At 42.2% G+C, this 15,130-nt stretch overlaps 1 protein-coding gene across 1 annotated transcript; it reads left to right on the plus strand.

Moving 5' to 3' along the window:
• Positions 1-832: 832 nt before the first annotated feature.
• On the plus strand, positions 833-14,702 carry LOC118387935 (trimeric intracellular cation channel type B). The gene is given in 7 exon segments (XM_035776784.2): positions 833-1,211; positions 7,045-7,201; positions 11,434-11,544; positions 11,546-11,616; positions 12,528-12,615; positions 12,929-13,046; positions 13,639-14,702. Coding segments are annotated over 7 exon segments (972 nt in total). The 5' UTR covers positions 833-1,087; the 3' UTR covers positions 13,942-14,702.
• The last annotated feature ends 428 nt before the right edge of the window (positions 14,703-15,130 follow it).

A 15,130-nucleotide genomic window follows, 5' to 3' on the forward strand; every position in this document is an offset into this window, starting at 1 on the left:
AAATCATAATTAAAATACCTTTTTTTTTAAGCCCTTTACTGGTCCTTTACTAGTCCTGTATAAAGGCCCGATATAGCCATCTGTAACGTCAGCAAAAAAATACAAAATAACAAAAATCGTAGAACCCCCACCCCCAAACATCTTCCTGCAGGCTATGTCAGCTAATGAATTATACCTCTGAGCAAACGTTTCCATAACTGCAGGTGGCAGCAAATCGCCAATCTTGGTTTTATACCAGTTCAAGCAACATGCTCCAAGTGGCAGAGTGTACCCTTTCAGTTTGTTTGCCAATTTATAGATATAGAAGAAGAACATTTATTGAAAATGGAGGTGGGCTCCATGGCGCTGCCGTGCTCTCACAGGCGCCATAATGGGACAGATACAAAGACGCGATGTCTATCTAAGTCTATGGGTGAGCCGTCAATTTAAACTACAGTAGGCAGACATGTTCTTGTTCATGTTCATGAACTGCTCGATCAAAATAAACCTACACATAAAACATGCATCCCGTTTTTCTTTTTGACAGGTAGGCTTTCATACTGTAATGACTGATGCAAAGTTCAGCTACACAGTTGTTACACGCTACCTATGCACAATGTAAACAGTTGCAACGATAATAACCTGTGCATAACTGTACCTGCTGCTCATGTCATTACAAATACGTAAATAGTTGCAACTCTGTATGCTTGTGTGTGTGTGTGTGTGTCCACCCGCGTGCAGAAGTGCACTGCGAGAACCTGTCCTATAGCGTCACTCCGCGAGCCACACACGCACCTCTGATTGGCTCATCCTTCCACTTCTTGCCAATCAGAGAGCCCCGCTCGCTCCAACCGCCACACCGTTGACGGACCGACGTAGCCGGAATTCCTCATCCTGATGTCAATGGCCTTGCATTGGCTGTCCCTTGTCCATAGGGAGCCGTTGCTGACCGCTAACCAGGTGTTGCCAGTTTTGCGCTCGTCAGAACCAGCTGTTTCGATCTGAACTCTGAAGACAAGACAGACACGACAGACTGCCACTTATTTAAACACCTCGAAGATTAGAAGTAGAGAGCACTCAACTCGAGGGATTCCAGAGTAACAGAAATATGGATTTGTTTGGGGTTCTGAATTTGGACGAAGTGTCCCATGGACTCGCTGGTCTGTCCATGTTTCCACACTTTGACACGGCACATTACGTTGTCTCAGTGATGGCACTGCGAGAACAGCCAGGTAAGCAAAGACCGTTCCAACGGCGGGTTGACATTGACCGGTCTAGTTCACCACAGGAGCCCAGCTATAACTGTTATAACGCTTAATCTATCTACCAGCCGATTGACTGTTTTGCCTCGTTTACTTTCCATATTTTCATGACAATAAGGCGAGGCTTGAGTACTACACTTTTTACTCCCTGGTGACAGATTTCAGCCTCGAGTTTCCGCCACACTGGACGTACGCGTTCGATTAAGCGTGTGAGAACGTGGACCTTTAGAGCGCGTTCCACACAATTCAACGTTTTTGGCCACGTTGAATGTTGACGTAGTCTACCGTTATGTTTTCATTTTCGACATAACCACAGCTGGGTGGCATAATGATCTTAGGGAATGGATAACTGCGGCGGGATTCATTTGAGAATTGTCATCCCTCATAACGAAAGTGACAGTCATGCATGAGTCCTCGCTAAATCTATTTATGTTTTTATTTATTTGCCTAGTTTACTTTAACAAGGTCAAGTCATGCCGCTTTTGCACCCTTGAAGTTCATATAGTGGACAGTGATTGTGCGCACACACACACACACAATCCCCCTCCCACAAACATAGTGAGATTGTGTATTGTGCTGTATCAGGGCGTGGGGACTAATGATTTAAGATTAAAACTGTAGCCTGAACTGTATGTAACTGGAGATTTGCAGATATAAGATTTTTGATACTCTGTGCTTGAGAAGGGAGGTGAAAAAGACCCATCAATAATTGAATGGGCCTCCTCTCTGTTTTGGCATCAATACTGCCTCAAGATTAACGGATGGAAAAACGTGACCCAAATGTAGATTATGACCTACAGTAGGCTATAAATGGATAACACAGAACGTGTGATTTAGAGAACACAAACAACTACTGTAGCCTATTCTTCATGAATCACGATAATGTTGTGTATGTTAAGCTTAAAGGTCAATGAAAGTAAATTAGTCAATGGCATGGCTGTATTGATGTCATAGAGATGTTATCTTAACATTTACAATAAACACATTATCACTGGCACTATCCATTGTGATATAGGTATCCATTGTGATATAGGTAGCAGCTACAGTACAGGCCTACTGGACATCTGGTTGCCTGACACTATGCCAAGTCTGTTATATTTATGTCACTCTTATAGTGGCTCGGTTTAGAGACGAGTGGAGTTTTACAATTTCAATGTTGACCTTTTCCCCAAACAAACCAGACCTGAGTTCAAAATAAATGTCTGGAGTGCCAGACATATTGGTTCCATTGTGGCAGGCAAGCTCAATCAAGCCCAGATAAAGAATTTGAAATGTTATCTAGTAGTACTTGAACCCAGGTCTGAAACAAACAGCAGGCTTAGAGCTAGTGTGGCTTCACTGACTTGTGTGGCATCTCATTCCCTCTGGCCTGTCAATACCTCAGTCGCTGCTGATCCTATAGGCTATGATCTGCATCCCAAACGGCACCATATTCCCTACAAAATTTGGAATAGGGTGTCAATTGGGGTACAGTCTATATGTCCCACAGGCTTCCTGGGTGTGAGTGATTGAGTAATGGAGGGGGTTGCCCTCGTGCAGTTTTCCTCTGCTGTCAACCTCCCAAAATATCACACTGTCACCCAACATGCACCAGTGGTCCTAATATAACCCCTCCCCTGGGTGTGTGGAGAATGTGTGTGTGTGTGTGACACGATATGGTCATAGCCTTGCCTGTATTATGATGGCTTCTACAACACAGAAAGCCATATTAGTGTAATCTACAGCCATATCAGGGATCAATTCTAGAACTTAATGCCACAGAGAAATGATTAGATTCTAAGTTCCAAATCCTATTTTCTCCCAGAAAGGAATGTTCCAAAGGAGCCTGTTCTTTCCCCCTCTGTCTTCCATCCTGTTCTGGCTGGCCTTCATTTTTAGACAGCACTGGATCTTGTCATGATTCCCACAAAGCACTCAGACTTGACATTTTTCATGGAAATAACTGGCACATTGTACATTTTAGAGCCACTTGAAAAGCACCACTGATATGTAGATGGTGTTTATAATAAACACCAAGTATTTTTCATGAGCACTTGTCTTTTATACAGTTATTTCAAGCTGTGTCCAAACAAACTTCACTGAGTGAGTTGTGCAGGAAGTGGGAGGTCTGTCTGCCATCTAAAATGGAAAAACGCAGCATTAGTTCATTCTGTGTACAGTCTGTAATCTAAAAAGAAGTGCCCCATCCTCAAGTTCTCACAGAGGTGACCTAGCCCAGAGAGACAGACACAGAAAGACAAACGGACTGAACGAGAGAGAGAAGTCACTCCCGGACTCTGTGACGTAAAACTATTCTCTCAGAGCGACATACATCAGTGTTTTCTAAACGGGGTCTAGTAACAAACCGCAGCTCTATAGAAACCCAGTAAATGATCCCGGTAGACCGGAACAACAGAGAGACAGGGGTTACACCACATTCTGGTCCTTCCTGTTTGGCCAACTCTACTCACCACAACAAACTACATAGCAGCACGACACCAGGATGTTGTCTTTACTTTACCCATAACTATCCAAAGGAGGCCAGCCGGACAGCGAGATCAGATTTGACTTGTAAATGACCTCTGAATGCAAAATGTGCTAGTAACCAAGGTCTCTCGAGGCATGGTGGTCAGGGTGAAGTGTATAGTGTCTCCTGCACAACCTAAAAAAGCTTAACCTCTGCAGGGTTACTCTTTCTGCTGGTTTGCGACGACAGATTGGATTCCAGCAAGCGTTCCTTTTTGGGGTGTAATTTGTCACACTGTACCTGTCCAAATGCAAAAGTAAAGGGGTCACAGAAATGTCACAATGGAAACACTTCCTGTCTTTTATTGGGACTGTATATTCAACAGGCAAATACTGTGATTCACGGAAGGAGAAGCACAGCACTTTACATGACGTAATTCAAATGTTTTAGGCTTTCTCTTGAAGCAGAAACTCAACAACCCACAGAATGAAAATCCTTAGCTGGCAGCATAACCAGTTCACCCATTCTCAAGGGATTCTCAGTGTGCAAGGGATAGACGATTCAACGAGCTTCAATAATTACAGATATGCCATGGAACACAACCTCTCACCTCTCTTGTTTACTTATGCTAAATAGGGGGGAAGCAGCCTTCCTTAATTTTTGTTGCTTGGCTGGCTCTGCTGCTTTTGTAGCCCTCAAGGCATGAACTGCTTTTCAACTACAGGAAGCTCATCACAGCTCATTTCACACGCTGCTGCTGTATGTGGCGAAACACACTGCTCCAGGCCTTTGTGACAAAATAACCCAACACTGTTTCTCTGCTGTCTGATCAGTTCTCATGGGAGAAAGAAATCCTCTCCCTAAAACAGTGCTACGTGTTACCAACACTATGCCTATACTCAGGCGATATAACACCTACAGCAGATGCTGTGTACACATTTGCATACATGTCATTGACCTAACTATCTGCACTATTTATCATTGAACTCTTTTTGTATAGGCTTATTCATGAATGTTGTGCCTTTTTGGTTATGTTACAGGTTACAGTATGTTTCCCAGTAGACAGGTATGTTACTACTTCATAAGTACAACTTATTACTACATTGTCATTACCGTAACAATCCCATCCACCTTCTATAAAAACCCATCCAGAGTCATGCAGTATGTATAGACTGTATATGGCTCTGAGTAAACTCATCTTTAGAGATCCACTGTTGACAAATGTTCTATCCAGAAGGCTGTGTCCCAGATCTGGGGCATGCATGGCTGCCGCGCTTTCCTTTGTTAGTTTACTACCTTCATTTAACCTAGCCTAGTCCCAGATCTGTTTGTGTGGACTTGCGAACTGTTTGGTGTGACAACTCTCATAGGAGTTGGCAAGAGAACACAAACAGATCTGGGACCCGGGGTATATTTAAATGGGTCGGTTAAATATTTCACCATAACAACCTGTTAAGCGTTGTTGTGTCAGTGATCCGAAGGAGCCATGGTTACACCGCTCCTCCTGCTATCACAGTGATTTTAACTGTTTACTAAGCTCGTTATAAAAGGTTATTACGGCTGTTATAACCTTCCGTCAATTGACCACGACCTGCTTTCAATTGATGGTTTGCATGACGCCAGTTCTTTTGATTAGGGATGTTGTTGATGTGCTGTAACACCGACTTGAGTTGCAACATTAACTAACTTGCTCCAACGGCAAATGGCGCAAACGCCATTAGTCTGTCAGTTCTGATGTTTGTGTTTGTGTGTGTGTTCAGATGGGTACTGTTGCGCAAAGCTGAGTGTCCATCTATAGTGAACTGTGATGCACAAGATACATTTTCATCCGCTGTTGACTGGTTGTGCAAATGGGTGTTTGGTGATGCCTGAGATTTGGAGTTGTGCGGAACCGTTTGTGTATGTTTTGTGCGTTTTATTTGTGCGTATTTGCTTTTGCTTTGTGTGTATTTCTGTGTGTGTGCCAACTGTACTGTCGCTCCACCCTCTCTTGGAAACAGGTAATCACTAATCCGCATTGCTTGATTTATATCATGTGATATGTAAACGGTATGCCAGGAACCCTGCGATTTGATAGTTACACTGAAGATACGGTTGTAGTTCCTCCTGTAAAACCTCTCTTAACCTCTCTCCCCTAACCACTGTTGGATGTGTGGTTGTTTGTTGGAGTTTGGTCAAGGTATTGTTGCTACCAACTCCAGAACACACATTGCCACAGAAGAGCTGCATGGATTTGATTTCTCTCTCTCCACTCTTTCCAATTGATCCTGTCAATAAAACTCTCAAAATACAGAAAAATAGATTTGTTTTAGAAAACACAACAGGATAAACACTACTGTCGTTTTTTTAATTATTGAGACAATGGGAAGTGTCTTTATAAAGGAAGCCTTAGTTGTGTTCAAGAGAGAGAGAACTCTAAATAACATGGCTTCCTAGTTGTGTTTGTGCTCAGGGCAGGAAGGTTCCTTGCCTGCCTCTCCAGGAGTCTTTAATCTCTTCAATCCCTCAGATTAACCAGGCTGGCATTACAGGATTTAGTTAGCGTGGGGCTAACCTTGAGGCTAGGAAGTAGACTACTTGGGAACTGGCCAATTAAGACGAGGAAGGGCCAGAGCCAAGGTGCTAAATATGGCTCTGAGAAGGGCCTCAGCTATGTACGTCCTATGCTCACATGGTGGACTGGACTGGTAGGAACTTGATCCTGTATATCAGCAGACTCCATCACCATCAACAATCATTTTCCGGACCACCTCCCTCCATTCAAGCCATGACCTTTTTGACCCTCCATCTTTGGTGACCAAGTGGTTGCAACTTGATCTTGTACTTGACTAGTACATTTTCACCATGTAAACATACTATATTTAGCCATATTTTTGACATTTATTTGTCAGAGTAGGTGGGGTTTATTAGCTTGTTTGCCACACTGTGGTGTAATGACCTTTTGGCTGACCTGAGTGACCCAACCTGTCTGTCCCTAATACATAGACTTCCACTTTCTTAATAGTCGATCCTAGTTGATCTAGAATTCCTTCCTTTAAGAGGCAGTGACCATAGTCTGAGTGAAGGAGACAATACTTATCTTAATTGAGCACATACCAGCCCTAATCAACAATGAACTTTTGAGCTCTTAACTCTGCACTTTACTCTGAAGCCCTAGAAAACTGATTCTCATATGTTTCTCATATCTGTATCAAAATGTGTGTAGGTGAGACGAGCACATATCCTAGTCCTGTGGCTGACCTGGTTCTCAGTTCTATATCTACTGTAGTTAATATTTAAACTGCCCTGGACACATTGTGTCATATGTTATATTGCACTTTATTTTACTTAAACTAACCGCTGGGGGCTGGGTTTCAGGAGCTCTGGAGGTGGCGCGGAGGAGCCCGTTTGCCTGCTGGTTCAGTTCCATGCTCTACTGCTTCGGAGGGGGCATTCTCTCAGGTTTCATGATGGCTGAGGCCCCCATAGCCTTCCTGTCCAACAGCACCAGCGTTCTCATGGCCTCTGTCATATGGTGAGTCCTCTATTAGCTTTAAGAGATCAGAGGTAGGTAGGGGATGGAGAGAGGGGCTATAGGGGCCTCCATGTCGAACAGCGCCAATGGCCTCTGTCATCTGGTGAGTAGAGAGGAGGGAGAGATGGAGTGTGGGCTAGAGAGTGAGGAATCACAGGAAAACAGCCCAACATGCAGTGTCTCTGGGAAAGACATTGGAATACACACTAGAATACTATGTAGATTGCATTCAGTGGACCCTGAGAACCAATGGACCATAGATTCTCTGTGGTGTATCCAGACTGGGAGAGCCTCACAGCAGGGGAACGTGGCTGAATAAAATACACCTATTAAAACATTTTTTTTTAAAACTCATCTACCATACTTCCTTTTCAATACCATAGGGTTTAGTGCCCTCTGCTGGGTGGAACCCAACATGCATACATGTATGCAACATTTGCTTACTGACTGAACTGTGCTGTACATTATTTTTAAACAAGGACATTTAAGAACCTGTCTTTGTCAAATCAAATCAAGCTTTATTTATTTCAGACATGGAATGCAACGCAATTTGCTTTACAGGGGAAAAAAAAAAAAAAACTTCAATATTTACTACACAAGATTTTAAAAAACAAAATAGTGACACAAACTGAACAACTAAAAAGCACCCTTAGGAAAATAAAAGCTAATAATCTGTTTTTTTTTTTAGATCTCTTTTAAATATGTCCACAGTTTCAGCTCCCCTCTGGTTAGCTGGCAGGCTATTCCAGAGGCTGGGGCATAACCACTGAAGGCTGCCTCTCGGTCCTAGGCTTTGAGATAGACCCTACCCTGAAGAACGTCTTAAGGCTAGGCGTCCCGCTAACGGGACAACTTCCTGTGAAGCTGGAGGGTGCGCAATTCAAATAAATAATCATACGAATTATGAATATTAACCTGTTAAGTCGACCCTCTACTTTTTCGAACATTCTGTTAAAAATCGCGCAACATTTCAGCGCCCTGCTACTCAGGCCAGGAATATAGTATATGCATATGATTAGTATGTGTGGATAGAAAACACTCAGACGTTTATAAAACTGGTTAAATCACGGCTGTGACTATAACAGAACGTGCGTTTCATCGAAAAGCGCAGGAAAATCTGATCACTGAACATGGAAATAAATATCCTTGCGCTACTTCCAGGAATTGTTCAAAGTGAACCAAATTAAATGAGGCCGAGGTTGCAGTGCCTACAGCTTCCACACGTTGTCTAGAGTCTTGTCATTTGATTCAGCTTTGATTCTTGGTCTAACCGAATCAAGGGAATCGATTCCCTCCGGTCTCCGACCGGATGTTTTGGTCGAGCTCTCTCCAGACATGTTTTCGAGACAGACGCCTATAGAATTGACATCGCCTCCTGATGAATTTTATCGCTTATTAACGTGTACTAATACCTAAAGTTGCATTACAAAAGTATTCCGAAGTGTTTTGTGAAAGTTTCTCGTCGACTTTTTGAATTTTAAAAAATGACGTTGTGTTATGAAACGCTATTTTTTTCTGTTTATCACAGTCTTCATAGATCGATATCTAGGCTATATATGGACCGATTTAATCGAGAAAAAAAAGACCCTATAGTGATTATGGGACATCTACGAGTGCCAACAAAGAAGATGGTCAAAGGTAATGAATGTTTTATATTTTGTTTGTGTAGCTGACGACTATGCTAATTATTTTGTTTACGTCCCCTGCGGGTCTTTTGGGGTGTTACATGCTATCAGATAATAGCTTCTCATGCTTTCGCCGAAAAGCATTTTAAAAATCTGACTCGTTGCCTGGATTCACAACGAGTGTAGCTTTAATTCAATACCCTGCATGTGTATTTTAATGAACTTTTGAGTTTTAACTAATACTATTAGCATTTAGCGTAGTGCATTTGCATTTCCAGAGCTCTAGATGGGACGCCTGCGTGCCAGGTAGGAGCAAGAGGTTAAACATTTAGGAGCATACAAGTGTCTTAAAAGCGGTTAAAATCTTAAATTGTTAATCTAACTGTACTGTCTGATTTACAATAGGCTTTACAGCGAAAACATGCCATGCGATTGTTTGAGGACTGCGCCCCACATCAAAATATTTTTCCACCAGCACAGGTTTCATAAATTCAAATCCTCCTCTGATTTGTCATCTAAAAGGGTCCCAGCTACAACATGTAGTGTCGTTTTGTTAGAATCCTTCTTTATATCCCAAAAAGTCAGTTTAGTTGGCGCCATCGATTTTGAGTAATCCAGTCATTCAACATGCAGAGAAAGGAATCCAAAAAGCTACCGCTAAACTTCGATAAAACGAGTCAAAATACCTTTCTATTTAATTCTCAGATACCCTAAAATGTAATTAAAACTATAATATTTCATATGGAAAGATGTTCAATAGGAAAATGATATTAGCAGGTGCGCATCCTCTTCGTCCTGCTCACATGGACTGATTTCCAAGACTGTATCCCTGTACTAAAAGTCATAATTCTTCCTCGTTTGGGAAGAAAGACGCCTGAAACCTTGAACGAAGACTACTGACATCCAGGGGAAGCCATAGGAATTGCATACTGGGAGCTAGATAAACATTTTTCCCTATACATTCTATTGGAATTTCTGGTTGGGTTTTATTAAAAATAATTAATGGTTGGTTTTTCTCTTACCATATCTATTGTGTTAGTCTCCTACAATATTTTAACATTTCTACAAACTTCAAAGGGTTTTCTTTCCAATGGTACCAATTATATACATATCCTGGCTTCAGGGCCTGAGCAACAGGCAGTTTACTTTGGACACGTCAGTCAGGTGGAAATGGAGAAAAATAGTTAAAAAGGCCAGAGGACCTGAGGGACCGACTGAGTACATACCTTAAAAGTATGTCTGACATGTATTGGGGTGCACAATTGTGGATGGATTTGGAAACCAGTAGAATGTTAAAATGAATTATAAATCTCACAGGCAGCCAGTGCAGAGACCTTAAAACTGGTGTAATGTGTGCTCTCCATCAGTGCCCATGCTGCAGCATCCTGTATGTTTAGCAGTTGACCAATGGGTAGACCAGACAGGAGAGCAATACAGTAGTCAAGCCTGCTTGTAATAAAAGCATGGATTAGTCTTGTCTGTATCAGCCTGAGAAACGGCCACACCTTGTTCACATTCCCAATGTTTGATTTTGATTCCCCTTTGATTCCCTCTCTGTGCTTTGGCTCCAAGTACCTCGGTCTTGTCTTGATTTAGCTGGAGGAACTTGTGTGCCACCAAAGTATTTATATCACTAATAGTCTAATCATTTATTTGTGGAGCTAAAATCCTCCAGTGACACAAATGTAAAGTCGTGTATCTTCTGTGTAGCATTGAAAATAAATGTTGTGCCTTCTCATAATAACTGAACAGTACCAGAACCTTGTGGAACTCCACATATGATATGTATTTTCTCAGTTATGTTCACCAAGGGTGACAAAACTCTCAACTGGTTAAATAGGTCCTAAACCAATTTAGAACCGAACAGGAGAGACCAACCCACCTCTCCAGTCTTTCCAGAAGGACATCATGGTCAACCGTGTCGAATGCAGCACCTAAATATAAGAGTACAAAGACAGAGCTGTTTGGCATCCAGGTTGGGTCTAAGATCATTTACCACTTTAAATTCAATTTTAGTTACCTTGTGGATTTTAGTAGGTCTATGGGTGTTTTGATAACATACACTTGTGTAACAGAATATGCAAATAAGTGGGTAAATGACCACACAGGAATTAGCCAGTCTTGGTCCCAGATCTATTTGTGCTGTATATGTTTAGCATGGCAATGTTGACCATGGGATTTGGCAAGACTGCACAAACAGATCTAGAATATGTAATTATTCAATTACACTCAAGGTAATATATACTGGGGGCTCCCGAGTGGCGCAGGGGTCTAAGGCACTGCTCCTCAGTGCGAGGCATCACTGCAGTCCCTGTTTTATCCCCGTTATAATGTGGATTGGAGCAGCAAGGCGTTTTGCTGTAATATATTACTCACTACTTTGTGAATGTATATTGTGTGGTTGTGGGAAGAATTTAGTAAAAGACTGCCCTCTGTTGGCCAAATAGACTGCTTGCTGTTAACAGACAGTATAGCTGGGGGTTTACTACAGTAAACTGAATGTGAACATAAAGCTCATTCTCAAATGTCTGCTGGTATGTGTGTGCGTGTGTACATGCATTTCTGTGTGAGTCCTGGCTTGGATGTGTGTGTGTGTGTGTATTCTAGGTACCTGGTGTTCTACTGTCCCCAGGACGTGGTGTACTCCTGTACCACCACCTTCCCCCTGCGTCTGGTGCTGACGGGTATGAAGGAGGTGACCCGCACATGGAAGGTCCTGGGGTGTGGCTCAGGCACACAGCAAGTACAAGGATGGACTGCTAGTGATGATCGCTATAGGATGGGCTAAAGGTACAGTAGGCATCTATTGTGAATGCAATCCACACAAGCATAGTCTGATATCCATACAGATTCTGACAACCTCTGGCCACTATATGCTATGCTAAGGTACCACTGTGTGTGTATACAGACAAGCATGCGAAATATGCCCACACACACACACACAGATACATAAACGCTCTCTCTCCCACTTATAAAGTATACCCAACATCTAGTTTTCATTTACATCCGGTTGAGTTGTCAACCAACTTAAATTCAACAACAAAAATTCACCATGTGATTGTTTTAAGGTTAAAAGTAGGGTGGAAAAAAAGACCAAATTCCCTTACGTTGATGACTTTCTGCAAATCCAATCCGTTTCCCACGTTGATTCAACGTCATCACATAGATTTTTTGTTGTTGTTGAAATGACGTGGAGAGAGCATTGAATCAACCAGTTTTTGCCCAGTGGATACGTTGTGTGCAAATCAATTTGGAAAGTAAAGCCTTTGTAGGTAGTCATTCATAAGACTCGTTTGAGAAATGTAATGGATATCAAAACCATTACTGTTGTCGTTGTTAATGTTCTGAGTTTTGGTCCTTACAAATGTTTCTACATAACATGAGGTTAAGTTGACACTAATTGTGATCCTGAAAATGAAGCCCGGAAGCCTTTACACACACTATATACTTAGTATTTATTTAGCAACAAACAAACTCATTGAGTTTACTTTTTAGACAAATTACTGGACCGAAAGAGTATAATGCAACGAGCCTGGTCCCAGATTTGTTTGTGCTGTTTAATAAACTCATATGGTCATTGTCATGCCAAACAGACCACTGGAGCTGACAAGACTGCACAAACAGATCTGTGATCAGGCTACACAGGCTACTGTAACAGCCCAGGACAATTACACAGCGTTTACTTCTCTCTTTCTCTTCAGGTGCTGGAGGGGGTCTGATCAGTAACTTTGAGCAGCTGGTACGAGGAGTCTGGAAGCCAGAGACCAACGAGCTTCTCAAGATGACCTAGTAAGTCTCCTCTACCAGTGCTTGTACTTGGCTCTGTGTGATGTTGTGCACAGAAACACAGTGACATAATTGGAGACTCGCTGAGTGACAGATCTGTCGCTGACTGTGTTTGGCTTTGACTTTGATCTGTTGTTGTGTGATACTGTCTGTCTGGTGGGCTTCTCCCTATTCTGATACGGGAGAGCGAGGAGGAGAGTGAGCGAGGAGATCCTGAATGCCTACCCGCTGTGACTCACAATCTGTTCAGAAGCACAATGGTGAAGTCATGACATCCGAGTTGACCGCTGACCTTTTAGCCGTTATGTTTGTGCAGCCCCACTAAGGTCACCTTGATAGGAGCGGTGCTGTTTGCCCTGCAGCAGAACCAGTACCTTCCTGTCCAGAAACAGCACCTCATGCTGCTCTACACTGTCTTCACTGTCGTCAACAAGGTCAGTCACTGACCTAACCCTCAAAGTCTAACCCTAGCCTCAACCTTAACACTATAGGACTCGTATGTTTATCGGACCCAGATCAAGCCTAGACATGAACTAATAAAGCATACTCGATAGACGATCTCAGCTGAAAGTTTTTATTTTTTTAAACACAGGAATAGGTTTATTCATCTGGGTCTGGGAAAACAGCCAGGACATAAAGTTTATGGAAGTCAAACAAAATTCTTAAATGTATTAAGTAGTAGTGTTCGAATAACCTACCTATATCATTAGCTATGACTCAACATTAGTCTTGGTGTTGCCCCAGCAGGAGATTTTTGTATCGTTTTCATCTTGTTGCGTCATTCTTTCTCAATCCTCTCACACTGAGGTCTCCTGCTCTCGACTCTGATTAATCTAAGCACAGGTTTTCAGAACTCTCTCAAATGTTCATTTGGAGTTCACCGGTCAACTCACTAAAATTGCATTTAATCTGATTAAGCATCTGTTTACCTCATTAGTCATTTTTGTAGTAGTTAAGTGTATTCTCATCACACCACCCTCTCTCTTTCCTCTAAATCCTTCTACACCTCTTCTTTTTTTTTTTCAGACCAGGATGATGCTGACCGGCTCCTCTTCCTCACCCTTTGCTCCCATCGAGTCTGTCGTATACAGCACATTCTTCGCTGGGCCGTCACCATCCTCATATACCACCCTCACCACAGAGACCGAGACCCTTGTAGTGAAGAAGCCGTCCACAGCCACTAAGAAGAGCATCAAAGAGGCCTGTGAGAGCCTGAATGGAGTAGCCCCAGGCTCCCCGTCCAAGACTGCTGCACACAAGAGGGGAAAGGGCTCCCCGAAGAAGGCCAAAGAGCAACCGGAAACGGAGAGCAGTAAGAAGAGTGACTAGTGACTGTATACTGTACTATATAAGTCTATAGAATGGACAGCCACTTAGCACACTAGAATTTGACTGGTAAAGGCATGGGTACACTTAATATGGCCGCCAGTCCACCCCTTGTTAGTACATTGACTTGAATGGGGATGTCCATTCTATAAATTATATTTCTATGCTGTGATGCCCTCCTTGTCCTGTGACACGGTCATCGTGTTATAGGTCCCAATTTGCTCACTTCCCCACCCCCTTGGTCCTAACACTTTGATGTGTGTAGATCTGTAAGGTGTATGGTGAAAGCTTCACCACTACTTGTATATACTTATCCAGATCCTTCAGATCTTCAAACATCAATTATGGCTAGGGTTGCAAAATTCCTGCAACTTTCAATAAATTCCCTGGTTTTCCCGAAATCCCAGTTGGAGGATTCCTGGAATCAGGGAATAATCAGGAAATCTGGAGTCTTCCAACCAGGACTTTTGAAAACCTAGGGAAGTGATTTAACGTTCCAGAAATGTTGCAACGTTAGTTATGGCCAAGTGGGAGGAAATTGGGGACCGGCTGAATGAGTGCAAATATAATCTATGCTGATTTTAATATATTATACAGTAAATGTATCTATTTTACTATTTTATATTGAAGTTTGATAATCCTTTTCTAATTATGTGTTGATGAATCCAGTTTTTACTAAGGGATAAATACTGTCCATGATGCTGATCGATGACTGTCAGCCACTGTTTAACTGTATTTTAATATTAAATATTCTGTTTTATTGACCTGTTTCCTTCTATGAAATGTTTTAAGATTTTACATATAGAGTTTATATAATTATTACTCTAGATGTTCTATTCTATTTATACTCAAGGCTTGAATTACACATTTCTAAATGGAATGCCTTTTGGTGCACTTACTCCTTTGTGAATGCTTTAGTCTCTTGAGCGCTTCAAAAGTACATGATCACGTTCACTGTAATCGGAGTCCTTGTCGTTCTCATACAGTAACACCGTAATGCAAACATTTTGAAGACATTTGTATGGTAAAACCTTTAGTTGATAACCTTTTAGTTCATACAAAGATGTTCAGATACAGCGTCTCGAAGCTCTGAGTCGACCTACCGATAATGTATTTCTTCAATTATATTCTCACCTGTAACAATGGCTCGTATTTATCTTATTGTGAGCTGTGGTCATGTCCGGGGCAAGAC

The sequence above is a fragment of the Oncorhynchus keta genome, chromosome 9, assembly GCF_023373465.1.
Source record: "Oncorhynchus keta strain PuntledgeMale-10-30-2019 chromosome 9, Oket_V2, whole genome shotgun sequence".
In the NCBI taxonomy this organism is placed as follows: domain Eukaryota; kingdom Metazoa; phylum Chordata; class Actinopteri; order Salmoniformes; family Salmonidae; genus Oncorhynchus; species Oncorhynchus keta.